Source organism: Augochlora pura, chromosome 3, assembly GCF_028453695.1.
Source record: "Augochlora pura isolate Apur16 chromosome 3, APUR_v2.2.1, whole genome shotgun sequence".
NCBI lineage: Eukaryota > Metazoa > Arthropoda > Insecta > Hymenoptera > Halictidae > Augochlora > Augochlora pura.
This window is the reverse complement of record NC_135774.1, coordinates 16595376-16621973: the sequence shown is the minus strand read 5'-3', so window position 1 is coordinate 16621973 and position 26598 is coordinate 16595376. Positions and strand designations below refer to the sequence as shown.

Sequence of the window (26598 nt, the reverse complement as noted above, 5' to 3'; positions counted from 1 at the left end):
TATCTCATAAGTATTTGAGACTTTTTTTCTGTGCATAATAGGGAGCCATGTTTACATATACACTGTTACATAGATAATTTTCGTTAATTTTTATCAAAGATATACCTTTTTAACAGTTTCTGAGAACCTACTATCGAAAATCTGTTCCTGCAATAAAAACAACAATAACGCGCATAAGAATAGGAATCAGTATAAATCTATCTGTATCCGAAAAATAAGGAAAGGAAATCGAAGTATTTTGTTTAGTCAACAAAGGTAACCGAGAGCCAAGGGATCCTGCCGCACATAAATATTGCAAGCGTATGAACAGATTTCGTGCTCGAGTACCCAAACGAAATATATGATACCCCGTTACGATCCTGGCCGTGCCGAGAATTTTCATTCCATTCGACCGAAAACATCCCTTTTAGGATACAAGTTGTTGAGTTCGCGACACACAACGTTAAACTTTTTTTCTAATGGATCCCCTGACTACAGGAACTGACTTTGTGTTGAGACGACGAGGTAAACGAAGCAGTTGCAAACTAACCTTCGGGCTCGACGCTCGAAGAAGACACGGGAAATCTAAAAACTACATACCATCAATCAACAGAGACACCCTATGCAGGATCTTCCGCCTAAAACAGACCACCCATTTAATCTCATTTCGCTCTATTCAACGAGTACAATAGTGCGATATTCTAACGACCTTGGTATCCAAAACGTTTTAATTAACCCAAAACTTGTCTCAGTGAAATGAAGGAATTAACCCTAAGGCGCCGTTAAAAATTATTATTATGCCGCGTTTCAAAATAATTTTTATCAAATTTACTCGTATTCAAAAAATTTTCAAGAGCTGTTAACTGTTGCACAAATCACAAAATTTAATTTCATAATGTATAAAATGCTCCAAGTTGTATAAAATGGACCCACTGTGAGTCTAACAATATACACTTTGGATTTCCAGTTGAAATGGTTCCGACTGCGAAGGGTTAAAGTGATTGTGCGTGAGTCATATTTTCAAAAATTTTGACACAAATGCTAAAATGTAATGCGCGCATGTCAAACTGTTAAAGACAATTAAGTTCTAATAAATTAGAATATAACTGTAAATTAACTTTAATTTTGATAGTAAAAACTACACTCGTTAGTAACCGGTGCTGTTAGACCTACATCCACTCCTTCGATTGTAACTTTGGCGTAATCACCTACGAACGCTGCGTTACATCACTAAGATCACATTAAACCCCTTAAATTACAGGACCCCGAAACACTTGTCGTTATATTACTATTAGGAAGAATAACTTGGTAACCTGTTTGCGGTAGAACAACTTATACGAATCAGTTGCAGATATTTACACAAACTTGTTCTTTAAAAAATTTTTAGAAATTGAAATGAATGATCAGATTTTTAATCAAAAATATGATATTTGAAACTTTAAATAAAAAATAAAATCAATTAACGAAATATTAATTTATGAAAAATGTAATCACTTTTTCATTACCCTCAAACAATAGTTTGCCATTTGTTCCGAGAGCATTAAAACAATAGCGAAACATAAATATTCGTTTTATTTCTTAAAAGTTTCATGGCGTAGAAGTGAAACATTTGACCAATAAGACATGATTAACACTAATACAGACCATACCAGAGCAAATAACCAGTTTCACCTGTGCTATTTTGAAATTGTTGAAATTACAAAGACTCCTTGATAGGAAATGATTGAATAAGTTTCTTAATTCCAGCATACATTACATTGAATATAATTAATCGGATTAATGATACATCAAATTATACATCTGTACACATATATATACAATTTTATAACTTTTCCAATGAAAAAATTACATTTTAATTTTCAGTAAGTTGTTGGAATGTTCTGAGAGTGCATTTCAGCTGAATGAAAAATAGCTAGAATATCGTGACTGTTAATGAATAACAACGAATATGCGGAATGATTAAATGAATGAATCACAGATAAGGTATTCCAATACTTTTAAGCTTTCAAATAGCTTTTTCAAATAGTTTTCAATTTTTCTTCTTCAATATATATCATCTTTCGTTTCACAAACTTTACATTTCACTTTTAGCTGCTTGTTTAAGTTCTGAAATCAATATTTAAAAATTGAATCAATTTCTGTTTCTTTCAACAGAGATGGGAGGGTGAGAGAGGGAAAAAGAGCGAATAGGGGAAGCTTGAGAAAAATAAAAGGAAGTAGGCTAAAATGAATTTCTTATAAAACTGCACTATAGCAGCAAAGAAAAAGAGACAATAATAAATTCAAGATATAAACAGCGTGTTTATTAAGATATATCTTTAATGACTTTAATTTCCAAGTATTCAACAGAAAATTTTCAGGTCTCCACGTTGTTACAATTTTGTATCTGAAGAACACGGCTGATTTATCATTTACGTGCAGATAAGGTTAACTTATTCCTTGCTTACTTGTACTTAGCACTATAACTATCGAGCAATAAAGACTGGTTTACACTTCTAAAAATAACAATCAAAATAAATTAAAATTGCTATCTAAAAATAACAAGGTTTATCAAGACGTTATGTAAAACAAAAAATGAGCTTAAAGTATCTAAACTCATAAATCTTTAACTGATAATAGTGGATCTTAATGTACTGAATTATTTTCACATATAACGTGATGTTACAACAGCACACAACATTTTTTCAATTCATAATTGTATTATTTTATCAGTAGTTCTATAATATACTATTAAAGATCTTTTCTAGTTATACACATAAGTACGTATATTTATATATTAACTAAATTTAATATACAACGAAAATATGATGAAAAATGATATATATTTATGTCATCTACTTAATGACACGACAGAGCATCGTGCTGATGCGAGTACAAAGTTTACATTCCAACTATTTGCCGTAAAAGACGAGATGATTAATCAATTAAAAGGTTAAACGAATGTTGTTCCACTAAGCACTTACTGTTAACCTGAGTTAATAGAAGAACATCGGTGACACTACTTAAGCTTCGCATTAAGCTTAAGGCGACATATAAATAGAACGTTTAATGTCAAAGAGATCATGTCAATTTCGGCAAAACGTTTCCATGGTACGTCGACAATATTGCCAAGCGTTCTCGACACATTATAAATTAAAAATGAGCTGTCGAATTTTTATATATTCTGTAGTACAATATGTGTTATGGACAAGCTAAAAATCAATACAAAACAAATATAAATTAGAGCACCGCGATATAATCAACAACAAATGATCACAGTAGTTAATATAGCAGTATATTTACTTCTAATTAAAAAGAAGATAAGAATTTTTATTCAGTCTTTGAAATTATAGAAACCATATTCGACAATCGTTATGAACGCGACTGTCGTAATGTCGGAGGGAGATTTTAAAATGTTTTTCACTCTCGTATCGGATTTAAAGAATTCTTAATTGCAAGCTTCGTTAGTCAAATAGCTTCGCGTTGGTCGTTCCAGCTACAACTTCAGCTGGAACAGTTTTAGGCAGTCTTAAATACGAATTTTTAATACTTCGAAATCGAGTTCATGAATTCCTATTACTCGTAACGCAAGATTTTTCCACTTCGCATTACTGCCTCGTATTCGCGACAAATGGCGGTGATGACTCCACAATGACAGTCAATTGAGAGTTAAATAACTTTGAATAACAACGAAAGACGTTTGCATTTGACAATTGCTGTATGATTTGAAAATTAATGCTGCCCTATGTCGTTTAAAAAAGTAAATTTCGCAATTCTTTTCTTTTGTCTTCATAATTGCGCAGATGTTCTATTTCCAAGGTGACTGAAGCTTGGTTTGGTAGGAATGTATTTCGTTTCGTAGTTAAATACTGCTACGAGCGTGGTATGGCAAATATGCTCTCTTCGGTAAAATTACTTTTGATAACAGGCCGAACTTAACGACGCGATAATTTTTAAAACGCCGTTAACAATTAGAAAAGGACACGAGCAAAATATTTACAACACAGTGAACAATGGGAATAAGAAGATAAAACGACATAGAATATTACTAAATACTGAACTACCTATCGTTGTCAAGGATTGGTACAATTCTCTCGTGAACAAAAATTCTGGTATTTATTCTAACGACTTTGTCCCCTATTTTTAATTTTCTTCTAAATGTTTCCCGGATCGGAAAGGAAGTATAAAATCTTTTGGAAAGATACACACTTTCCGAATCCAATGAAATTACTCGAATATTTGTTTGCAAGATTTGTTAGATTTATTTATTACTTTTAATATAGTGCGACCGTCGTCGCAGGGACAAGATAAATAATCATTATTGAAACGGGGCAATAATTCTACCGATGTAAGGCAAGTAGGGATGATCGATTTGTTATCTCGAAGAAACCAATAGAATTTCTTCTCCGAACAAATTATTCTTACTTCGGTTTTTTTGGTAAACAATCAATTTCGATGCTTTCTGTGATAATTTAAAAAGTTTCGTATATTGTATAATAGTTACTTGAAAATGTATTTAAAAAAAGCGTTTTATAATATTAGTGGAAAATGTCCACGTAAGATATGACAATAAAATAATTCGATTATCCACTTAAAGCGCATAAAAGATAGAAAATTTCACTGAAATGATGTTATTTGAAAGCCTAGGAAAAACGAAGGAAATTACTTTCACTTCGTATGACGTAAAATTCCAGGATCGTTTGACAGACTTTTTACAAAATATTACATCATAGTATCTACGTAGTATCCCGAATTCAGTAGCGAATTAAGCGTTACTGTGGAAAATATGTAGCTTGTCATTCGAACCCAAAAGATGAGGAAATTATTGTTAAAATTCTGTGACTTACCGCCGTTCTTGATGTCCTCCTTCGTTTCATCCCCTACCGGCTGAACGCTCTCCTTGCTCGTGTTGCATCCCATTTTCACTCTTATTCCTTTCCCGTATCTATATTCCTTCTATCCTCGAATTGCAAACGCCCACCGTTGCGTTGGTCGCGACACTCACCGTATAATTCGCAATTATGATCGACTAAGTGCTTTCCTCGTTAACATCGAACCGTCGAATAAAACGACGTGATTACGAAACTCTCGTTGCACTGGAAATAATCAAAAACCAAAAATCCAAAGAATCAAGAATAAATTACGGCCGAATCACCAACGGCAGGAAGAATATACGTTGCGTTGCAGCGTGGCGGGACGAGAGATCACAGTCTATTTATTTGATAGAAAAGATGATCGGCGTTTTCGAAAATTTGCTTCTGCTCGGAGAGTGTCGGGGGTGAACGACACGGCGTGGTACCGGCTCCTGTACGAGGTCCGTCAGGACGAGGATACGCGATGATTTTACGCAATTGATTCGGCTGGACGTGTCGTAGCTTCGGACCGGTCGACGGTCCCTTCGGGTGGCTATAAAAATCGGCGTACTAAAATATTATTTAATATTTATGTAACTACCGGCAAACACTAAACTCTACTCTACGGATGTACCACGAACACAAGTTCCGTCGACGTCGCGAGACGTACTGACACTGTCGACGACCCTGCCCTTGCGTCGCGACTACCCGAGTCGATATATATTCCTTTACGATCTTGGTGCGCGCACACATCCACGTTCGTGTGCGCGCGATCCAATAACAATGTGTGTACATTTACACCGGATCGGGCACAAACACGGCTTAAATCAAGCGACAGCAATTACAACCGGTAGCCACGTAATGCCGAGCATAGCGGCTTTTATTTCTATTTCGTTTTCTTCTAAGCTTCGCGATTTTCTTTTTACAGTTTTCGTTTTTCGTTCATTGTTGGCTAGGTAAATTTGACCCGCCACATTACCCCTGCTATCCCATCCAATCGGCCGCCACTCCCAACTCCTGTATACCATCCAAAGAAGAACTTTTTGCGAGCTACGATCGATTTCATAAACGGATACTCCGATGCGAGCTAGACTGCTGCCAGACAGGCGCCGACTCTCAGGCATTCCTCTCGTTTTCTGGAACGAATATCGATTCCGCGGTTTTGATAATCCTCTACGATTCAGTACCGCTGATGATTCATGCCTCATAGACGCGACCCATGCATTCGTTTTATAGCAATGCGTGACTCTCGCTGCGAATTGCACTGACAAATAGCTGTGCTCGTAATGCTACATTCGCGGCCTACAAGCTTTCTCAGGATATTATAAATAAACAACGAGCACAATAAGCCTGGACAATGAGTTGTAGGAGATGTTTATTCAGTGAAGATCACCCAGATAATACTTTACAATCTTTAAGTGACCACGGTTGATTAACGATCGATACGTGGTGTATTGACCAAAGTTCAATTTGTACAAAACAAGAAGTGTGTACATTTTACATGTCAGAAGTACTCCACTTATATGCTTCTTCTTGAAGAGCTGTCCTCGCGTTTTGCGCTTCGAACCACTTTTTCTCGTAGCCATTGCTTCTGTCGACACCGTCCCAACGGTAACCAGGTTTGATACCGAATCGATTTGGCATGAAAGATCCCTCGTAAGTTGGTCGATCTAAAACGATAACATACATATTTAATAAATCAGAGATTTTGAGTTTTCGATATGAATTCGCTGGTTTCATTTTTATACAAATGCATTTTAAGATTTAGATTACAAACAGAGAAACAAGATTTTTAAATCTTATTTTTCTTGGTTAAATTTTCTAAAATATTTAAAATATAGATTTCGTGTTCACCGCGATTGACCCAAGGTTAAGATGTATAAAAATGTGTTTATTATACCTGGTTTTCTCTTTCCCTCCTTAATCTGTTTCTGTTTAATATATTCCAACATCGGATCGCCTTCTCTTTCTTGTTCTCTGAGTCTTTTATCCAAATCAGCATCATCTGCATATCTTGCAAGTGGCTTACTCATTTCGTAGAGATCGTCTTTTAATTTTTCTTCACGATCTTCGACTTGTTTCAACCTGAGTGATCGCATTTTTTTAACATCAATATTATACAATTTAATACAATTCTATCTTTCAAATTTAAATTAGAGTTACTTACCCCTTTCCCCACTTAGCATACTTTTCATTCAATTCTGTCTGTCGCTTCTGTTTCTCACGTTCCTCTGCTGCTTCTGCTTCTAAATTACGTTTTCTACCCGTTTTGGTATCCCGTAGGATTGCAGCCTGACCAACGCCAGTGACTTCTTTACTTAGCTAATAAATAGAAATCAATTTCATATAATGATATCAATTTCATATCAATGTCATATAAATAGAAATAGAAGAAAGGAAAATAGATGAATACCTTGCTAAAGTGTTCAGCTTCTCTTTTTTTATATGCTTCTGTTTCCTCTCGTAATGCCCTCGCATCTTGCAAGCCTGCTGCCTTTCCATCTAATGTTTTCTTCATTCGCTTTTCGCTATCTTCTATGTCATTTCTGTGCTTCGAAACCAACTTTTTATGATTGCTATAATCCCTTGTAGATTTTTCCTTTCTGAAAACATCGTCAGACTGATATCTAGTGTCTCTTTTCTTTTTCGACTTGTACATATCTCTACCATCTTCCTTAGATTTGCTTCTACTTCTATCCCTGTTCCATCTACAAGATGGACTTGTATTCAAATCAGGATATCTTTTTTCTGACCAAGTATTTTTATCGGAATGCTTATGACGTTTGCTCTCTTTGTGTGAACTTGCATGCGAATCTTCATGCTTGTGTCTTCTAGTGTGTCTGGATGGACTAAAACCAGAATTACCATCCCTGTACCTTTGTTTGGTACTTGAATATGAATCTGCCTGTTCTTCAAATCTTCTTGGTGGACTTAAGTCTGAATCAGAATCCTTTCTCGATTTTTTAGAATTTAAATCTGACTTTCTTTTCTCATACTCGCCTTTTTTAGTTTTTCTTGGTGGACTTAAGTCAGAATCAAAATTTTTATTCTTATTCCTTGGTGGACTCAAATCTGTATCGCTTCTACTCGTATGTTTTATCACTTTCTCAGACTTGTGTTTCCTATTCTTTCTGGGTGGGCTTAAGTCAGAATCATAGTTTGTAGATTTAGTCTTTCTAGGTGGACTTAAATCAAAATCGTAATTCTTAGATTTAGACTTTCTCGGTGGACTTAAATCGGAATCATAATTCCTAGATTTAGACTTTCTAGGTGGACTTAAATCAGGGTCATAATTCTTCGATTTGGATTTCCTGGGTGGACTCAAATCAGGATCATCATTTCTAGATTTAGACTTTCTAGGTGGACTTAAATCAGAGTCATAATTCTTTGACTTGGATTTCCTGGGAGGACTTAAATCAGAATCATTGTTTCTAGAGTTAGACTTTCTAGGTGGACTTAAATCAGAGTCATAATTCTTTGATTTAGATATTCTAGGTGGACTTAAATCAGAATCATCGTTCTTAGATTTAAATTTTCTAGGTGGACTTAAATCTGTCTCATAATTCTTAGATTTAGACATTCTAGGTGGATTTAAATCAGAATTATAGCCTTTGTTATGATTTCGTCTCGGTGGACTCATATCAGAGTCCTGAATTTTCTTTTTCCGTCTTGTATGTTTTTTGTTTTTATGAGAAGACATTTCAGCATCTGAACCACTATCACTACTCCTTTGATAGTTCTTATTATTTGAGTTAGTATGCTTTGTAGATTCTTTTCTGGGTAAGTTTGAATCATTGTTGGAATCATTTGCAATGTATGTTGATCGCTTGTTCTCCTTGTATTGACTTGTAATAGTTAGATCTCCATCTTCACTATTAGCTATAATTTTCCATCGTCTTTTATCTGTAAAATCAACTGGTCCACGTTCGTCCACAATACCAGCAATTTGAGGTGCATCTTCTCCATCAATGAAAATATCAATTTCATTATCGTCGATTGGTCTCATATTCTTCAGGTCTATGTCATCGTCAATGATTTTTACTCTGCAAAACACATCTAAGAATTTGTGCAACGAAATAAATAATCTCCTTAAGTAACTTATTATTTTCTAAATTTGGGGTAGGTATTGATTTTATGTATTGCAAGGTTAGTGCATTCCTTCTTCTAGTTAAATTAATCTTCAGTATTACTGTATGATAGAATCAAAGAAATGACAGGTAATAGAGTATATTTTTGTCACGTTTCATTACATAAAAGTTTCAAACTATTTCACCCTAAAATTCCAGGTGCGTGAAACAATCATTATAACCTAAAACACAAAGGTTTCTTCTTGAAACTGCCATGGAAAGGTATGACGTTCTGAAATTAGTACTCACGTCTTTGCTCCTACATTAAGCCTTTTCTTTTTCCTCTTTTTCCTGTCGTCGCCATTTCCCGAAGATAAATATTTCTTCAAATACGCTTTTTGATCTACAACTTTCTTCTCCATTTTCTTCACACTAAAAACATCCACGACGCATAGCAGTCCTTCAACTGATTCAGGTAGTAATGTCTCCCCGTAGCGAGCGTTTTCTACTCCCTCCTTCCGAGCGCTTTTATCGCCCACCATTTTAATGCGCATTCAGCTCGCGCAGTTAGTTTAGAAAAAGAGCGCAATATGACTGCAAGAGACAAAACCAGCGTGCTTTATGTATAGTGTACACACGGACGACTTGTATTTTTCAAACCAAAATGTATCATGGCGATAGACTATAATGGCGAGAAACGAATTATAATAATTAAAAAATTTTCAAATTCAGAAATAATAAATTTATTACTGTAAGAAGTTCGATTTCTAATACAGGCTATTAGATTTGCATATTCAAAAGTTCTTGTTGATTCGCGGTCAACCACTACCATAATTAATTTCGGCGCGGAGATAATCTACAACCGTCAATTTGACTTTCTTGAAATTATATACTCAACTAATTCGTGGTACTATTCCGTTGTAATATTTAATCGATACACTTAATCATTGGGTTATTCGATCATTTTGCTAATCGGTTATTCGGCTATTCGATCATTTTGTTAGTCGGTTATTTATTTAATCTGTCAATTGGCTAATCGGTTATTTGTCAAATTGATCTAATGAATGATCTAATGAATAATTTGATTATTCGGTCATTTTAACAATCGGCTATTTGGCATTTTACAAATCAGTTATTTATTTAATTGTTCAGTTGGCTAATCGATCATTTGGTTATCCGATCATTTTTTCAAATGATTATTTGGTCAATTGGTCTTTTAGCTATTCGGTTATTTGCCGATTCGTTAATTTATCTATCGCTCAATTAACTACTCAGTCATTTGCCTATTCGATAATTTGTGTAATCGATTATTTGTCTATTCAGTCATTTGTTTAATCGGTCATTTTAGATTAGTTGTGCTCATTCGTTATTTTCCCACTCTTTCTTTGATTATTAGAGCAGCACTGTGTCGCCAATAAATCGTCAACTAATCAGAGCAAACAAAATTTCTGTATTATCCTCCCTAACGGATCGAGCTATGACCTATAGGTAACAGAAGTAAAACCCACTTCGTGGCGCTTACACTCGAGGGCGCTGGAATAGGCATTAAATAAGAGTGCGACTTTTAAAATAAAGATAACCGTTCATATTTTTTCTAAAGTTTGTCTTTATCATTTGTTGTTAAATTTACGTCTCAAACGCTGTTGTATCAGCAATTCAGAATTTAGATTCTAAATAAGAAATTCAGATATCTATTCGAAGGAATGTTATTAATAATACATTTATTATAAAATAAAATAAAATAAAATAAGATACAATTTTTACGAAAATTACCAATATTATTTCTTAATGTTGTTATTCCTTAATATATCCTCTAATACGTTTAATTTAGTACTTCTCTGGATCTTTAGTACTGACAGTAATAAGATATGAAATAGTACACAAATATTTTAATTTCAATTTTTTTACTAATTAAAAATTAAATAGAGCTACTTTCCATTATTTCTCTAATTGTAGAAAATATAACAGTTTACCTTACAGTAATTAAGATGTAGATACGGTAGTTAAAAGTTAGAGAAACAGTAATTAACAGTAATTGTTGACTACGATTAAATTATACGTAGCAGCCATACGAATAAATATTTTCCAATGTTTTGGTGAAAAATTGTAAGTCGAAACGTAATTGCAGATTTCCTCTAGTTCACATTTTCATAGTAATAATATTGTTTCATTGATCATTCGTGTAGAATTACACACAAGCAATACTACGTCTACGCAACAGTTTTGAAACGTTCAGTTCCACCAAAACAAGAAACCGAAAATGGCGCGAAATTTAAGGATCGCTCTTTTTCCGTCGCTGTGTGCACTTAGCTGCACCAAAGCGTAACTTGCGTAGCACATCGACAACATTTCGAAATCAAGATATTTAAATAGGCCCAACTACAATGTAGCACAAGTTATCGTCACGGTTCTATGAGCATTGCCTAAAGCGGTCTACTCATCGAGTAATCTCGCGAAATCTTTCGCCGATATATCAAATGCCTCATGAACGTCCCGATGTTCGGTTTAGCGGACACGCACGGTGCATGCGGAACTACTAACCAGTTTTCATTGACCGGTTGGCTTGCCGCAAATTCGTGCTTTCGGCGAGCTTATCGTCCGAACGCATCTGGTCCCAGCTACGAGGAACGATCTATGGTGTGCCGATGCCACGGTACCAGACGAACCTTATCGACCCTGCCGATCAACTATGTATAAATACTTGTACGTACCGTGCGGGTGAAACGTGACGGTAACCTGGCGAAGGAGAAGGATCTAATCCGACATAGGTGCACGAGAAACTAGAAGCGGTACCCCCTGATTGGCTGAGAGTGGGAAAACAGGTAGGCACGTCGTCTGGAAGTGGAAACGCGACAAGGTAGGGGAGCGAAAGTGAACACAGCTCCAAGAATGGGCAGGAAGAGACGGGCACCTTTAGCCTGCGGCTGAAACTTTGACGGATAATATAGTGTGGAAGCGTCGCTTATGCACGTTTCACCGTGGACTCGTTGCATTTCGCGCCTCCTACCCGTCGTTGACCGGTTCAAAATCGGCAGGCGAGTACAGGGAAAATGAGATTGTGGAAAAAGAGCGTCGCTCCGTCGAGGAAAGCCTGCTGCTGGCCAGTCGAATGAGATTCCCGCGACCACGGTCCGAACAGAGGAACGCAGCGTGTGCAAGGTTATGGGTGTGCTGCTGGTACGATCCAGTGGATGTCAGTGAGGATCACTGACATCTATGCAGTCGTCGTTGAAGAAAATTTTGTGCTAGCGACTCGGTGCATAATCAGTTAACGCGCAACTGTTTGGAAGTGAACGCGATACGTCGTCTCTCGTTGTCGATCACAGCGATCGCGATCAATCGGGATCATGACGCGAAAGTTGAGCAAGTTCTTGATACTTTTCGACAACACGAACCTCTTGTACTTTCCCGGCCACTTTTTGTCTGGCCGGGTAATCATCGAGTTGGACGATGAGGCATAGTAAGTACGCGATTTATTTCTTACAAATAGGTCGCGATTCATTTGCATTCATGGCATCTGCAGATTCTTCAAATGCAAGGACACGTATAAATTGATTAGCTCTAATTGTATTCTTTACTTTTTTCTTACAATAAGTAATTCTCTAATTGAAGACAGAAACTATTTATGGATTTCGTGAACCTATCACGTGATGATAGTAGTGGTACCAAATGTTGCAATAGTAATGCAACTATCCTAGTAAAGTAGAAGATGTAGCGCGGGGTATCCTTAAGTAGATAAAGATTGTCTGACTAGTGTAGATACCCTTCCTCATTCATGAATTAGTGGTGTCAAACAAAAACACACATTGTATAATAAATTCGATTTAGTGACATCTTACAAACAAATTAATTTTCATTATGTAATAATGTGTGCGACCGAATACATATGAAATTGTACAAATTATGTCAAATTAAGTACGTTTTTGCAGATGCACACCAATTGTATTTAATTTCTTTACAGACGATTGGTACGTTCCACAAATAAATCAAAACACGTTGGTAATTTGTATTTTTAATACCTCTTGTGTCATACACTTCGAATACGTAACCATAACTACGCCTACGCTATTGCTCAATTGGAATCGCTGAGTTGCGTGTTTTCATTCTACTAGAATCAATTAGGCGCAACTTAGGATACCTTCATGAGCAATATCGATAATAACTTTCGTATGACTCGCTGACATATTTACTAATATATTTACGTCACAATTCAGAGAAATTAAAAAATTAAAGAATCAACAAATAATATAAATGCAATACAAAATCAACGTAAACATAATGATATAATTAAATGTCACATTCGCGATATACATCATTAAAGTTAACGATGCAATTAAAGGTCTTTAAAATGTTATAATCGATTCGATATTGAACAAATATAAACGAATTGTATCTAAAAAAATTTGTACAGCTATCGAAACTTTAAGAAACTTAATATATTTACTATATGAACAAATATAGCCTAAACGGAAATGTTAATTGGTCGAAATACAATTAATTATTTCCTCTGTCTCCTTACCTTCGTCTCGTTGATAACAAAAATTCGGGAAAATAATGTACTAAGATCCGAAGAAAATTGAAATTTTGATTAACCTGTTTCGTGCTGTTTTTACACTGGCTTTCACGTTGATCATTTGATATTTTATTAAAACTTTATATATTATATAGCAAACTTATTACGACCATTTCTTGTGGTGCAAATTAATTATTTAGTTTTAAATTTGTTATTATAAATAATTTTTTTTAGCAAATTAAATAAATATTTAAGTATGTACCATTAAGTATATATACGTGGCACGAAACGTGTTAAGTAAGACATAATAGAACTGAAATTTGCAATATTATACTGTAACCATTATATTTCGTAAACATTAGAAATTATAAATAATACATTTTTATATGCGAAAGATAAAAATTGAGGAAACGTAATTCTGGACGTTGCTCTTTGAGTCAACCCTATGTTTAATTCGCATAAAGGAGATGCTCGAAAGTTACGGAATTTACCAATGTTAAAGCAATTTCTTATACGAACAAAATCTTATTTGAATAACATACTTTGTGTATTACAGCGTTTCAGGATTGCATTTCCATGTCATCGGCGAAGGAGTGGTCCGCGTACGCAGTCAACGCGCCGAGAGGGTTTACGACAAGGAAAACTACATAGATTTTCGTATGAGATTACTAGGGGAACCAGGTAATGAAAAGAGATTACATTGTGATGCATTTAATGCAATCAGTAGACTATCGATTTTGATCGAAAACAAAAATTGCGTAAAACAACTAGAAATTACAGAGTAGCTTCTCAAGGATTTATTTTTCCTCTGATTGCTTTGCACTTGAATAGCGACTCTGAGGCATCAATCAAAATTTACCGTAACTTCAACAACTTTTACGATTTTAAATCGACGATCTAACCAAATATAATCATTTTGAACGCGGTTGTCTTATGTGTAGATTTTTTATCGGCAGCGTCTCAAATTTCTAAATAAGTTGCTGCAGTTGTATCTCAGAAAATGTGCAAACAAATGATGTAAAAGAAACAATGTTCTCTGTGCGACTGTCTAGTAGCAGTCTAATACAACTACACGAAATGGTATGCATACGATCGAACGCTACCTCCACATAATCGTGAAAGAGAAAAGAATTCGTGGTGCATTCTTTGGACGCGTGCGTATTTAAATTCAGCAGCGAGACAGTCTTGTATAGAATATTTTTTTCATACAATCGTCCGCCGCACCTGTGGTTCATGCACAGCATAATAATGCCAAAACTGTTCTTTGTTTTCCGTTCGCCGTTCGATGACACCGCCACCCCAGGAGAAGGACCGTCGCTTTTATCGCCGGGAATTCACAGCTTTCCATTCAAATTAGGTCTGCCTCTGGGTTTACCGTCCACTTTCTTGGGCAAACATGGCTGGGTCCAATATTATTGCAAGGCTGCACTCCGCGAGCCAGGTGGCCTCACGCACAAGAATCAACAAGTGTTCATCGTGATGAATCCCATCGATTTGAATTTAGAGCCGCCCATCCTAGCAGTGAGTTTCTTCTTCATTATAATGTTGATCGTATCGCGTTTCACGTTTATACGTTTCTTTCGTGTGATATAACGATAGATCAAAATCCTTCGGGAAACTATCCGTGTATAATGATAGTATTCCGGTCGTTAGGCTGAATTTGAATATTTATGCTTGTATATGTATTGGGTTGGGGAATAAGTTCGTAGCGTTTTTATATTTTCTTTTATTTTACAACGATTTGTTGCTGTTTGACAAAGTGTATAATATTCATTCGATAGAGCTGTTTCTGCTCTACGAAACTATGCTAATCGTCTTTTTAAGTCATTTAATTCATTATTACTTTTGAAACTGTAGCAACACACGGTCGGCGACCGTAATAACCATTCGATCTGTCCGCTTACAGATTCCAAGGATTTAGCGAAAAAAAACATTCCTTGACGTTTGCAAGGACGCAAATTACATTATTCTTTTATTTATTTATTACTTTCACGTAATAAAAAAAATAATAAATAATAAATAGTAAATAATGGATTAATTTATTGTTATAGCTATTAACACAGTTTTATAGTTATATTGCTTGTCTTTAAAATTGTTAGAGAAGATATCGAATGAACAAGATACATATTGAAAAGAACATTTGAACACACGGACGGTGGGCTCGAATCAATTTAGACCTAAAGTATAAATATTGTCATTTGACTATTTATTTTCTAACAATTAATACAAATTTTCATTTAGAAAATGTACTTTAACACATTGAGCGCCGCGTCAAATATGGGTGATACTAATTTCTGATCAATTTTGAAAATATTTGAAGAAACTACATTTGACTAGAATGTTTCGGATGCGAAAGAGTTCTAATGCCACATCCCATGATAAATATTAACTTTCTAGTTTCGCTTTAAATAATTAAAATGCTTTAACTATGTGTATATTTTAGTGGCTGATTGTCGGCATTGAATGTGTTAAAAGTTATATTGAAACAAAGTGATAAAGAAAATTATAAATAATACTGAGCATACTCGGTTACATCTTTGTCAAAAAAGTTCGTTAAACAAATGTGAATTACCTAGAATGTGAAGATCTTCTTACATGCAAGGTATTAATATTTTACCTAAATTCGAATCGGTAGAATGTCCGTTTGAGGTTTTCATGGCAGATCGATGCTAACCAAAAAATTCCAATTTCAAATGTTTAAAGTACACTGACGTCGAATCAATCACTATGATTTACAAGAAATTATTTTCTCGCAAAAGATAAAAACACCTAGATAAACCACGTAAAATGAACAGGTTTTTATAATAATATAGTGTATATCGCATGATCACGCTAAAGGAGAAAAATATTAGAAATCTGAAAAACATGTCAGGAACAAAAGACTCGCAAAAATTCAGAATTATGCGTAACTGCACAATAAAAATCGTTGAGTTCTGTATTTACAAGATACCATTCAGTATACGACAATATTTATTTATTCGTTCTAATTTACGTTGCCCTTGTTCGTACGTAAGTTCACTATAATTTGTGTATCGTATGATTTCATGGTGGCGATTATTTGCCAATTATGAATCATTCAGCTTACACTTTCTACCTCAACCGTACAATTAGATAGTTCCATGATACTAACGAAGTTGTGCATCGTAGATTGATAGACGTTGGCTGATTTTACCTTAGTCAGAATTACCCTAACATGACACCGAACAGGACAACCACTTCATTTGTAATTTCATCGCGCGCAACATATCCATTAACTTCTAATCTTTGTATAATAGCACCCTAATAAGAGAATCATCATCGTCTCGGAAGATATCCCGACCGAATTTAGTACATTTCGAGCTTCCACGAGTGAGAAGTAGGTGCACAACGCGTAATTTACCATTAATGGTCGTTCCAATTATATATAGATTAATACGGTAACTCATAAATTGGATGTCGCCTTGAAATACTATTTAAAGGTTAGTAATTAATATTACGACCATCGCGAACCATTTAACGAGAAAATATGCTAGAGAACTTTGGAAAATCTCCCGAAGAACATGTTTTTTTTTCATGCACGCTTTCTTCGTTGCACGCGATTGAGGGGGCACTACTGGAGGTGATTTAGCATAACCGAGTTCTGGATAGTGGTTACCGACCTGCGTAGAAAACGATCACGATTCGTGACCCTTATAATTATGCAGCTTTTTCATTTCCTCGATCAAAGTTCGAATGGGGTAAGATAATATTATTAGCGAAATTATGAATCGGTGATCTCGCAACAGATAATTTTATTTAGAAACCTTTTCCGTACTTCTTTTTCGTAGTAATGCTACACGATACCTTGTGTAATATCGTTTTCCTTTGTGTTTCTAAATACTTCGTGGCCGTGTTACTTTTGCAATACCTTAAGGGAGTTACATTTGTTTGTTCATTTAAACTGAGCGCAAAGGAATGAGCTGTTCCCGTGTAAGATCATAGAGATATATTTACATATCCCGATAACATGTAATATAAGATAATTATTACGTAGGCATGTGACATTCAGCTGCGAACGCGACCGCATTGTTGGATCAACTGTATAGTCATATTGAATGCACACGCTTCGTGTTGCATAATCGAGAGGTTTCTATGTAACAAGTGATAGCCAATAGTATCGATAACTTGTTGGACAGAAAGAAATACGTGAAATTAAAAGTTTTCTACGATATAAGCATAAGTATAATAGTAGTTTGTGTATAACTACGTACATGATGTTTTTATAGATTAATAATTGAATTAAATATTTCACTTTGTATACCCAAATCGGAAATGTCATAATAGGAATATAATTAATTGATTGATAGACGCAATAGGAATGCAATTAATCGGACCGTTTTTTTAAGAATTCGTTCATAAATCGTTATTGCAACAACATTACCCATACTAACGAATCGGATATAATTTCGTGCATCTAGTATCTTTTTATTGATTGGGTCACATCCTTCATTGATTCTACATAAATATTGCATGCTACAGATAATTTTATCGACAAGTCGAATAACCTCGCGTTAAAATTATTGCATCTTTGCTAAGCATTTTATTTGCAAAAGTGAAACGTACTACAATGACTACGTGTTTTTTTAACAATTAAATTGAGAGACAACTCTTCATCGTTAATCAGAAAATGTATTGTATAAAGCTAAACTAAAATTGTTATTAATTTTAAGCAGAATGAAATTCTATCTTGAATTTTAAGCAGAATGAAATTCTATCTTGTATTTTAGCAATTTGCACATGCCACAATGCATAAAGATTTACACTTTATTAACTGTTTGTTTGTTCTACAGATTGATTTTACAAATATCATTTTGAAGTTAGTGCTTTAAACTCAAATTTCTAATAAATATTGCTAAACATTGCTATAAATATCTAACAAAATAGACATCGTCGTTTTGAAATTTTTATCATAAGCGATCATACAATATCGGGAATTTTTACTTCCGAGTTACTATTACAAAAAAAATTAATCATTATTTATCGGTCTTATATCGGTTTTGAAATAGTGTCATATCGATAGTTAGATCAAAATACAGATATACAATGTATAGCAGTGTCAAATATCACATTGATGCATACTATATTACTAAGGATTGGTAGTTGGTAAATAGAAGTTTAAATCTTTTGGTTTCGACTTGCATTTATTTTATATTGTAGCTAATATACTGTAGTTGACTTTCAGGCAGAAAAGAAATGAAAATTGATAAAATAGTGGTCGTGAAACTGATATGGCAAGCAATACGGAAACCGCAATGAAAATAGATAATAGTTTTATTTTTATAATTCCGAGTAGTTGTAATTCTAGCGTAAAGTGCGTGTGTTTTCGACTTTGTTAGGGAATTATTTGCAAAGAACTGTTGTGCCTTTTTGCAGCCAAATTAACAATGCTTATTTGTACGTGTTTCAACAACGTTTTGAAATTATTTAGAACAAAAAAAGTTAAAATTAATGACACTGCATGCTTTAAAAAATTGTCGCTTTTAAGAGAAGTTGTCTCACGATGTTCACCACTCCGGCCATTTTGCTAGAGTGTATGACTTCACTCTCTTAATTAGTATGACTATAACTAGAACAAAAGAGAAAAGTCGGTAATTAAAAAAGTGGCGATAGTTTGAAATTCGAGTGTTGGCTTTCACAATTTTTGTTATATTTCAGAGACCAAAAAATACAGTAAAAAATAAAACTTTTTGTGAATTCGAATAGGGGCTGTATCCAGACGTGTATTAAATGTGTACTTAAAATGTTGAGTCAATTGGTCGAGTAGGTTTCGAAGCATCATGGACACCAATCTGAAAAACAGTTTCGCGAAAAATGTCTTTTACTTTACAATTATACCCCTGGTTATTATTGTAAACCCGAGGGAATATATGTTGAAAAATAGACAAACTAGCATAATATGTATAGATAATAATATGAGGTCGTCGTATCTTTCAAACAACCATAACTTCGTTAATTTTGCGAGTGCGCATCTAATGTTCCAGAGATGTACCTTTGAAACTGTATTCTTCAAGAATAGGCAAACGAAAACAGTTGATTTTTTCAAAAGTTCACGCTAGAATACTCACGTGAAGCAATAGTAAAATATGGAAAAGTTTACAAGATTTATTTTCAAACCCGTCTTGAATCATTGTTGACTACAAAGTCTATTGATGATATCATATTGCAATATTTCGTAGATTGAGTTGGAAAATGACAATCGTTAAATAAATTGTAAGTACCTAAATACATACTTTATACAACGCGTGGTATGAATAGAAAACTGACGAATACAAAGAGGTTTGCAATATGATAATAAAACTTTTCGTAAAAGTTAACAGTTCGCCAGAGGTGCCGGGTTATTTTTAACAACAGAACCTTTTACATTTTATTTCATAATGTCTGAGGTATAGTAATTCAGCTTAGGTCAAACGTGACTCGACCCCGTCTTCCGACTCGTCATCCGACCATTCATTTTCCGACTGTTAAACGTATAATATAAAATTTCTTATAAATAAAATAATATAAACTTTGTCAACAGCAACCAGCACGACAAGAAATCGAACAACGGGTCGGTGTTTCCTGTGTCTCGGGAGGTCCTGTCTTTTGTAGGGTGAGTCTAGACAGAGGTGGCTACGTACCCGGCGAAACTATTGGCATTTCTGCGACCGTCAGCAATCGGAGCAAGGTATGTATTGCATTTCAATTCGATAGTTAATCGGAAGAATATTTAACATCGAAGCAAAACCGGCATTAATACGATACTATCGAGTGTCGTTTAAAACGTGAGCATTTCGCTGAATTGTTGCAATCGCGAGTCAAGTTCATAATAGAGTGCGGTGCGTAATTATGATACCACCCAAATTTTTATTCGTTTATCGACATTGGAGTAGGAATGCAAAAAGATGAAGCGTGGGTGGTGAAACAATGTGACGAAAAATAAATTTAAATCTTTTGAGAACGGTTTGAACTCCGTATTATTCGCAATACTGTTGTAATGATAAGATTTCTTTTTACGCTGTATATTCTTCGTACTCCTTTGTCGCCTATTGTATTATCGATGCCGAATTCAAGAAATACGTTAAGATGGCTCTGTTTAGTTATTAAATCTTAATAGAAAAATTATTATATCTTAATAGAAAAATTCTTTTCAAAATTTTAGAAATTTTTATTACCGAAGAGTTTTTGTTCTTTAAAATATATGTATTAATCGCATTTACTTTAACATAAATTTCCTCTTTGCAATATTTTATATAAATAAAAACTAAGGCGAGTTCGCTATTATTATTACATATCACAAATTCGACATCAACCATTTTAATCGAAACTTTCTTCGCATACCATTTAATTTGCCTATTTTTAGTAAAGATCGTCATATAATTTTATGGTTAATAATTCTAATAAGCTATTCTTATCTAGCTTCGTTATTCTTAAATATCATAAATTATGCCACTTTGATGAAGAAAGTCTCTTTAAGTAAACTTACAGTACATAAAAAGAGAAAAGCTTGTCGCGGAATATACTCGCGAAACGCACGCTCAGTGATGTTAGCCACATGTTATTCGATAGGTGACTATGAAATCGACTAAAGCATCCCTCACCGAGACGATTCAGTACCTGTGTCGAGGTAAAGTCCTTGCAAGCGAAACACGAGAGTTGGCGAGTGTTTCTAGAGGGAAAATTCGACCTGGCGAGGGCGAGGAATGGCTGAACGAACAAATGTACGTTCCCCCGTTACCGCCTACCAATCTGCGGGGGTGTCACCTCATCAACGTTCTTTATCACGTTTACGTGAGTAAAAGCACTCATTCCACACTACACAGTTAAGATATTCACATAATAATTATGATTGCGCGGAGCATGACTAATGCACTGCACTCTCTCCTTTGCGTCGGCTTCTTTTCGCGATCTTGAAGCGACTCGAAGAAAACGCAAGATTTCTTTTACGTTCTTTTAATCGTGAAAGTGTTATAATAGTAATCTTCGTTGCATTCCAGAAGATATGAAAGAACGTGTTGTAGTAGTACGATCTAATTACGTATAAATGCAGCTACTTCATTAGTAATTAAAACCGGATATGCGAAGAATATGAATGTAATAGCTTTAAATACTGTGAAATGGAATCGAGACGCTCAAGACTAAAGAACACTTTAATACACGGTTCTACTAACTTTTTTGTGCTAGAATAATTAAGTATCGACGTGAATCTGGAGACCGTTCTCCTCTATTACTTTTAATTTTGGGAATAAATGAATAGAAACATGATGAGATATGATCTCATTTTGAGATCACTTGAGAATAAAAACGTAAAAATGTTGAAAAGTTACTGATATTATGCAGTTTAACTTTCCAATTTTAGTTTCATTAAATGAAACACCTTAATTTTATTGAATTTTTGAGATAGTTGCCGTAATAGTATATTGTAAAATACTTTTACAAAAATTAAAACATTATTCATGTTATTTCTACAATAATCATTGTTTGGTAATATATAGGGTGTCCTCGGAAGGTATGGACAATCGGACACTAAATGATTGCTCATTAAAATACATGAAGAAAATATACGATAACTTCTTTTGTTTGGTACCGAGTTTTCCAGGAAATTAAGTTTGATACCTCGCTTTGTACATACATATGTTCTGATGGCTAATTGTACGATATGGTTCGTCGAGCAGAGTTGTCTAGAATTTCAATTGAATTACTTAATAAATTATAATTACAAAGTGATTCAATTACAAAGGCATCCAATTATTCAGTTTCTAAAAGAGTTTTTAGCTTTTTCAAGATTAATTGGTCTACAAAAAATATCTTTCAAAATATGTTTTGAAAAATGGATGTCAATTGTACAGTGTGGCAATATTCTGTCCTCTAAGGGTTAAATAAATGAATAATTACGTAAAATCTCGGAGTCTCTTTTCGTGAAATATATTATATGTGAAAGTAAAATATATGAATTATGACTAGACTGCATATTTTTATTCAAAACAGACGTATTTTTTCTTTTCATGTTTTCGACAAATTGAAATTTTTTAAATTTATTAATAACCATTAAATTCTTTTGCTATCTTTATGGTTCTATATTTCACTTACTCAGTTTTACCATAAATACATAAAATTTGCAGTCCTATCATAACTAATAATCGAGATTCACAAAAACATCTTATTCTTTCACAGTTTGTAATAAGCCCAAAGAGTTTGGATAAGGAAATCAAGTTGCAAATACCAATAGTCCTAGCCACTTATCCTCTGCGGCAAGAAGGTGCTCCAGCGGGAACCGCACCGTCGAAACGAGGAGCACATTATCCATCAACGTTGCCAATATTCCGACCGTGGCTGGACGACAAAGCTTTCGAAATACAAGAGTAAACGAGTTTAATTAACTTTCACCAACGTCCTTGATAGCTAAGATACGAACTTTTTGGATGAAGACACTCTGGGATTACACATTAATACGACGTAGACAGTTTAAAAAATGTGAAGTGAAAATCCTTCGATAATATTAATACGCTTATAATGATACTTACTCTATAAAACTCTATAAAATCGTAAATTTATAGTTCTTAAAAGTGGAGACCGACACAAAGTAATTAGAGATAGTTAAATACACTATTTTTAACAAATATTCCTGTTTTATATTTTTTCAGATTTTTTAAATATAATTCAATGAAATTATAAATTTAATCATTTCTACGAAATGACGTGATTGAAATTTAGTAAATATTATATTATTTCAAAGAGATATTAAAAAACTATGTTGCTTACGAACGTTAACGAAAATTTGCGTACAAGAGATTTGATATACACCAAAAGAAGTTCAAAGTTAGCGACGAATTTTGTTTAGAAATAGCTAGAATAATTGCTATTGTTAACAGAATTACTCTTGCACAGTAACGAATGTATAAAGTTAATATTTTTATTGTATAAATTAATTGAACATATTATATTGACAGAATTGCCATATTTATGTACAGTAAATATGACTCAACAGAAGAGTATAATATTATATGTGTATAAAAAAAACAATAGATATCGTGACAATAAAATAAGATATGTTAACAAGTTTCCATTATCACATTCCCATTTCTCCTTTCAATTTTTCCAAAACTTTCTCTACTGTAGTACCGCCAGATACTACGACGACTTTTTGTCGACTTCGAGATCCCTATAAAAATTATATTTAGATACATACTATGATCCAAAAAAATGTAACCAATAGAAAATGAAAATTAGACTAACTCTATCCAAGGAAACGTCTGACTTCCGCATGCCTAAAACGGAAGCTAAATATTTTACAAGTTCCGTATTTGCCTCGCCTTCAACAGGAGGTGCAGATATGGCAACACCCACGGCATCGTTAGAAATATCTGAAAAGAAATGAATTTTTCATATAAAGATGTAATTTACTGAATTTTACTTCATAAACTAGGAATAAAATTACCTGTTATATTATTATGTTTAGCTCCAGGTTTTGCTTGAATTTTTATGGTAACATTTCCGTCTTTGTCTAGATTCACAGGCCCCATAGATTGCTACCAAAAATTGCTTTATCACAAATCTATTTAGTAAATATTAAAATAATTAAAAACATTTTAATACTGTTCGCTTATAATACATAAAATTGAAGAATTGCTTATATGATTGAGAAGAGCGTTTTGTATGAAACATCATCGTTAATCCTGTAACTTTTGTTCGATATGAATAAAAGAATTTATGTTAGATTTTAGATCTGTACATTTAAAAAGGCATCTAGTAAATTGGGAACATAACGTTGCCATTCTGATTATTTGCACGTTCGAAAGCGACACCTAGTCGCATCGTGTATTAAGCGAAAGTGTACTATAGAAAATGTCATGTTATTCTCTGAATAGGTGATCAAACCTTGATCACACTTCAAAATTTAATTCTCCGAATCAGATTTGGTAAGCTACTTTTTGTATTATCCACTAACCTCATTAACCGTTACTTTTTGAACTTTCCCACTTTTCTTAGAGGTCTGTTTCGACATTTTACGAACACTTGTTAAATATTGTAAACTTCTTTTATGGAGAAAAGTATTTCTGAAGTACCACGTCATTTATCATTTAGAAGCAACTTGCATTATATTTATGGTTCACTAACATTATATGAAATGCATTGAGATTATTCTTTAACCTCTTTACTTGAACTGATCAATTCATCTGCGCACGTGTAGCAAAGATACCAACCTTACACTATAGGGGAATTCGCGTATCGCGCGAATTTGAATTGAGTCGATAGATTAATAGTTCTCTAGATGTAGAAGCAAGTTATTCTTTATTGTTTATGTATAAAATGAAAATAATAAGAAAGTATATATTGAAAGAATGAAATTCGCTTACTAATCATAATAAAATTTAGATCAACATGCCTAAGAAATTTGTTGGAGAAAATAGCAAAGCTATTGCTGCTAGAGCGCGGAAAGCCGCGGTAAAAGAAGCTGAAACTACGAGAAAAGCTTTAGAAGCAGAGGAAAAAGCATGGCAAGACGATGATAAACAATTGCTAAAGAAAAAACAAAGACAGGTTGGCATAATATTTAAGTAATAATTAGCACCTTCTATAATGCATTATTAAAATTTTGTTAATTTTATACATACAGGAAGAACAAGAAAAAAAGCGCCAACAACAGTTAGAGAAGAAGGCAGAGGCGAAAGCTTTACTCGAGAAGGAAATGGCAAATATAAAAGTAGGCGGCAAACAACCTGCTGCGAAAATTACCAGAGCTGAAATTGTAGTTGCTACAGAAAAACGGAGCCAGGCAGCAATGAGAAAGAAAGAGGACGACAAACCAATTGAAGAAAATTTGAATCGACTGACACTTGAAGAGGAAACTGCACACGGTATAGATGAAGCCTTAACTATTTTAAGGTAAGACATGCTAACATTATAATTTCATTCATGTCATGAAATTTCAATTGACAGAATAAAGTTGTTTAACCATGTTGGTAATATTATCTCTTTTAGTGCAAAGGATTCAGATCTTGATCGTCACCCAGAGAAACGCGTAAAAGCGGCATATGCCAGTTTTGAAGAAAAAATGATGCCTATTATTAAAGAACAAAATCCTACATTAAGGTTAAGTCAATTAAAACAAATACTGAAGAAGGAATGGATGAAATCGCCAGAAAATCCACTTAATCAAAAATTAATGTTGAACCGCTGATAATACTCGATTGTGACAACACAAACGTACATAACGACTGAACAGATGGTTGACAGGAATACGTGGATTATGACTTATAAATATAATCACGAATAAATCAGATATGTTTGTACACAATTTTATTGTAAACGAATAAGTTATACTCCAGTAGAATAGAGAAAATCACATTGTATAAATCATCTTTGGTATAACTTATACGCTACCACATAGCCTCTAGATTGTATTTTACAACTTCATTTACAAACCAACCGTCATTAAGGCCGCGTAAACTTGAACAGTCGATGTTAGAACCGTGTACACGTTTTGGCACAGTTATCATGTGAACTAATGAAATATGTTTTAAAATGTCAATAATCGCCTGTAGCTATTTTTCCGTCACGCAATGTTATAGAAAAAAATCTCGTAAAAAATAGTTATAAAAAGATTGATTACAGTATTGCAATCGTATAAAGTAGTATCTATACAAACGAATTTTCACCAATACAAAACTGTACAATAGGTTCTAATCTTTGTCTCGATGCATTCAATTTGCCGAAGCAATTTAAACATAAGGCACCATATTTTTTTCGTTAAAGTGTACAATGAGTCGAATACCCGTACAATGAACTCGAATAAAATATAATCTTATTATGTAATAACATGTTTTATAAAATGTCATGAACCTAACTATGTTACCGCTACCATTTTTTATTTTTCCATAAATCTATAAAACAGTGTATCATGTGATTTAATTGGTCCGGGCAATCAGTCATAGGTGTATGGCCGGCTGATGGTATCGCTTCCAAAAAAGCCTTGAGCATGGTCTGAAAAATGTAAAAAGAAACTACAATTAACATAACCGTAATCTAAAATATCTGTCACGATAACAGATTCAACATTCTATTGGGAATCGCAGCGTGAAACATGTAAATTGAAGCACCTCTTTGCCATTTACGGTCATGAAAATACTTCTCCACATTAATTTATTGATTTTTTTCAATACCATTCTTTTAGACAAATTTTTGAATCCATAAATGTTCTTTTTCAATAAAA

The 26598-nt window shown here is 34.0% G+C and overlaps 6 protein-coding genes across 7 annotated transcripts in view; 2 read left to right on the top strand and 4 right to left on the bottom strand.

The window, feature by feature from the left end:
• Igl (IQ calmodulin-binding domain containing protein igloo) overlaps nucleotides 1–5479 on the bottom strand; it is a 195022-nt gene extending 189543 nt beyond the window's left edge. The window contains exon 1 of the mRNA XM_078197059.1: nucleotides 4806–5479. Within this exon, the coding sequence (XP_078053185.1) occupies nucleotides 4806–4878 (73 nt within the window). The 5' untranslated portion in view covers nucleotides 4879–5479. The remainder of the gene's footprint in view (nucleotides 1–4805) is intronic.
• A 687-nt stretch (nucleotides 5480–6166) lies between these two features.
• Nucleotides 6167–9355, bottom strand: LOC144467882 (uncharacterized). The gene is made up of 5 exons (XM_078176865.1): nucleotides 9188–9355; nucleotides 7225–8854; nucleotides 6979–7133; nucleotides 6712–6896; nucleotides 6167–6481 (listed from the first exon to the last, which is right to left on the bottom strand). The coding sequence occupies exons 1-5, from the start codon at nucleotides 9298–9300 to the stop codon at nucleotides 6309–6311; spliced, it is 2256 nt and encodes a 751-aa protein (XP_078032991.1). The 5' UTR covers nucleotides 9301–9355; the 3' UTR covers nucleotides 6167–6308.
• Nucleotides 9356–11748: 2393 nt separating this feature from the next.
• On the top strand, nucleotides 11749–23446 carry Vdup1 (arrestin family protein Vdup1). The gene is made up of 6 exons (XM_078196868.1): nucleotides 11749–12338; nucleotides 13948–14072; nucleotides 14695–14912; nucleotides 19927–20073; nucleotides 20955–21176; nucleotides 22560–23446. The coding sequence occupies exons 1-6, from the start codon at nucleotides 12226–12228 to the stop codon at nucleotides 22749–22751; spliced, it is 1017 nt and encodes a 338-aa protein (XP_078052994.1). The 5' UTR covers nucleotides 11749–12225; the 3' UTR covers nucleotides 22752–23446.
• On the bottom strand, nucleotides 23285–24561 carry LOC144478711 (UPF0235 protein C15orf40 homolog). Its single transcript, XM_078196871.1, has 4 exons — nucleotides 24334–24561; nucleotides 23824–23914; nucleotides 23622–23749; nucleotides 23285–23547 (listed from the first exon to the last, which is right to left on the bottom strand). The coding sequence occupies exons 1-4, from the start codon at nucleotides 24457–24459 to the stop codon at nucleotides 23455–23457; spliced, it is 438 nt and encodes a 145-aa protein (XP_078052997.1). The 5' UTR covers nucleotides 24460–24561; the 3' UTR covers nucleotides 23285–23454.
• LOC144478710 (coiled-coil domain-containing protein 124) lies at nucleotides 24176–26216 on the top strand. Its single transcript, XM_078196870.1, has 4 exons — nucleotides 24176–24304; nucleotides 24762–24926; nucleotides 25003–25271; nucleotides 25368–26216. The coding sequence occupies exons 2-4, from the start codon at nucleotides 24768–24770 to the stop codon at nucleotides 25564–25566; spliced, it is 627 nt and encodes a 208-aa protein (XP_078052996.1). The 5' UTR covers nucleotides 24176–24304; nucleotides 24762–24767; the 3' UTR covers nucleotides 25567–26216.
• Nucleotides 25949–26598, bottom strand: part of LOC144478708 (uncharacterized) — a 16389-nt gene continuing 15739 nt past the window's right edge. For both annotated transcript variants that reach the window (XM_078196866.1, XM_078196867.1), the window contains exon 4: nucleotides 25949–26369. In XM_078196866.1, the coding sequence (XP_078052992.1) occupies nucleotides 26244–26369 (126 nt within the window). In that variant the 3' untranslated portion in view covers nucleotides 25949–26243. The remainder of the gene's footprint in view (nucleotides 26370–26598) is intronic.

Excerpts from the sequence above, each read along its gene's own strand:
- LOC144467882 (XM_078176865.1), bottom strand. The coding sequence starts at position 9,300 with ATGGAGAAGAAAGTTGTAGATCAAAAAGCGTATTTGAAGAAATATTTA. Across the intron at positions 6,897-6,978 it reads TATGCTAAGTGGGGAAAGGG|GTTGAAACAAGTCGAAGATC; the intron begins GTAAGTAACTCT and ends GCGATCACTCAG. Across the intron at positions 6,482-6,711 it reads GGAGGGAAAGAGAAAACCAG|ATCGACCAACTTACGAGGGA; the intron begins GTATAATAAACA and ends TTATCGTTTTAG.
- Vdup1 (XM_078196868.1), top strand. The coding sequence starts at position 12,226 with ATGACGCGAAAGTTGAGCAAGTTCTTGATACTTTTCGACAACACGAAC. Across the intron at positions 12,339-13,947 it reads GAGTTGGACGATGAGGCATA|CGTTTCAGGATTGCATTTCC; the intron begins GTAAGTACGCGA and ends TGTGTATTACAG. Across the intron at positions 14,073-14,694 it reads GAGATTACTAGGGGAACCAG|GAGAAGGACCGTCGCTTTTA; the intron begins GTAATGAAAAGA and ends CCGCCACCCCAG.
- LOC144478711 (XM_078196871.1), bottom strand. The coding sequence starts at position 24,459 with ATGACGTGGTACTTCAGAAATACTTTTCTCCATAAAAGAAGTTTACAA. Across the intron at positions 23,750-23,823 it reads TAAACATAATAATATAACAG|ATATTTCTAACGATGCCGTG; the intron begins GTAATTTTATTC and ends ATTTCTTTTCAG. Across the intron at positions 23,548-23,621 it reads CAGACGTTTCCTTGGATAGA|GGATCTCGAAGTCGACAAAA; the intron begins GTTAGTCTAATT and ends TAATTTTTATAG.
- LOC144478710 (XM_078196870.1), top strand. The coding sequence starts at position 24,768 with ATGCCTAAGAAATTTGTTGGAGAAAATAGCAAAGCTATTGCTGCTAGA. Across the intron at positions 24,927-25,002 it reads TAAAGAAAAAACAAAGACAG|GAAGAACAAGAAAAAAAGCG; the intron begins GTTGGCATAATA and ends TTATACATACAG. Across the intron at positions 25,272-25,367 it reads GAAGCCTTAACTATTTTAAG|TGCAAAGGATTCAGATCTTG; the intron begins GTAAGACATGCT and ends TATCTCTTTTAG.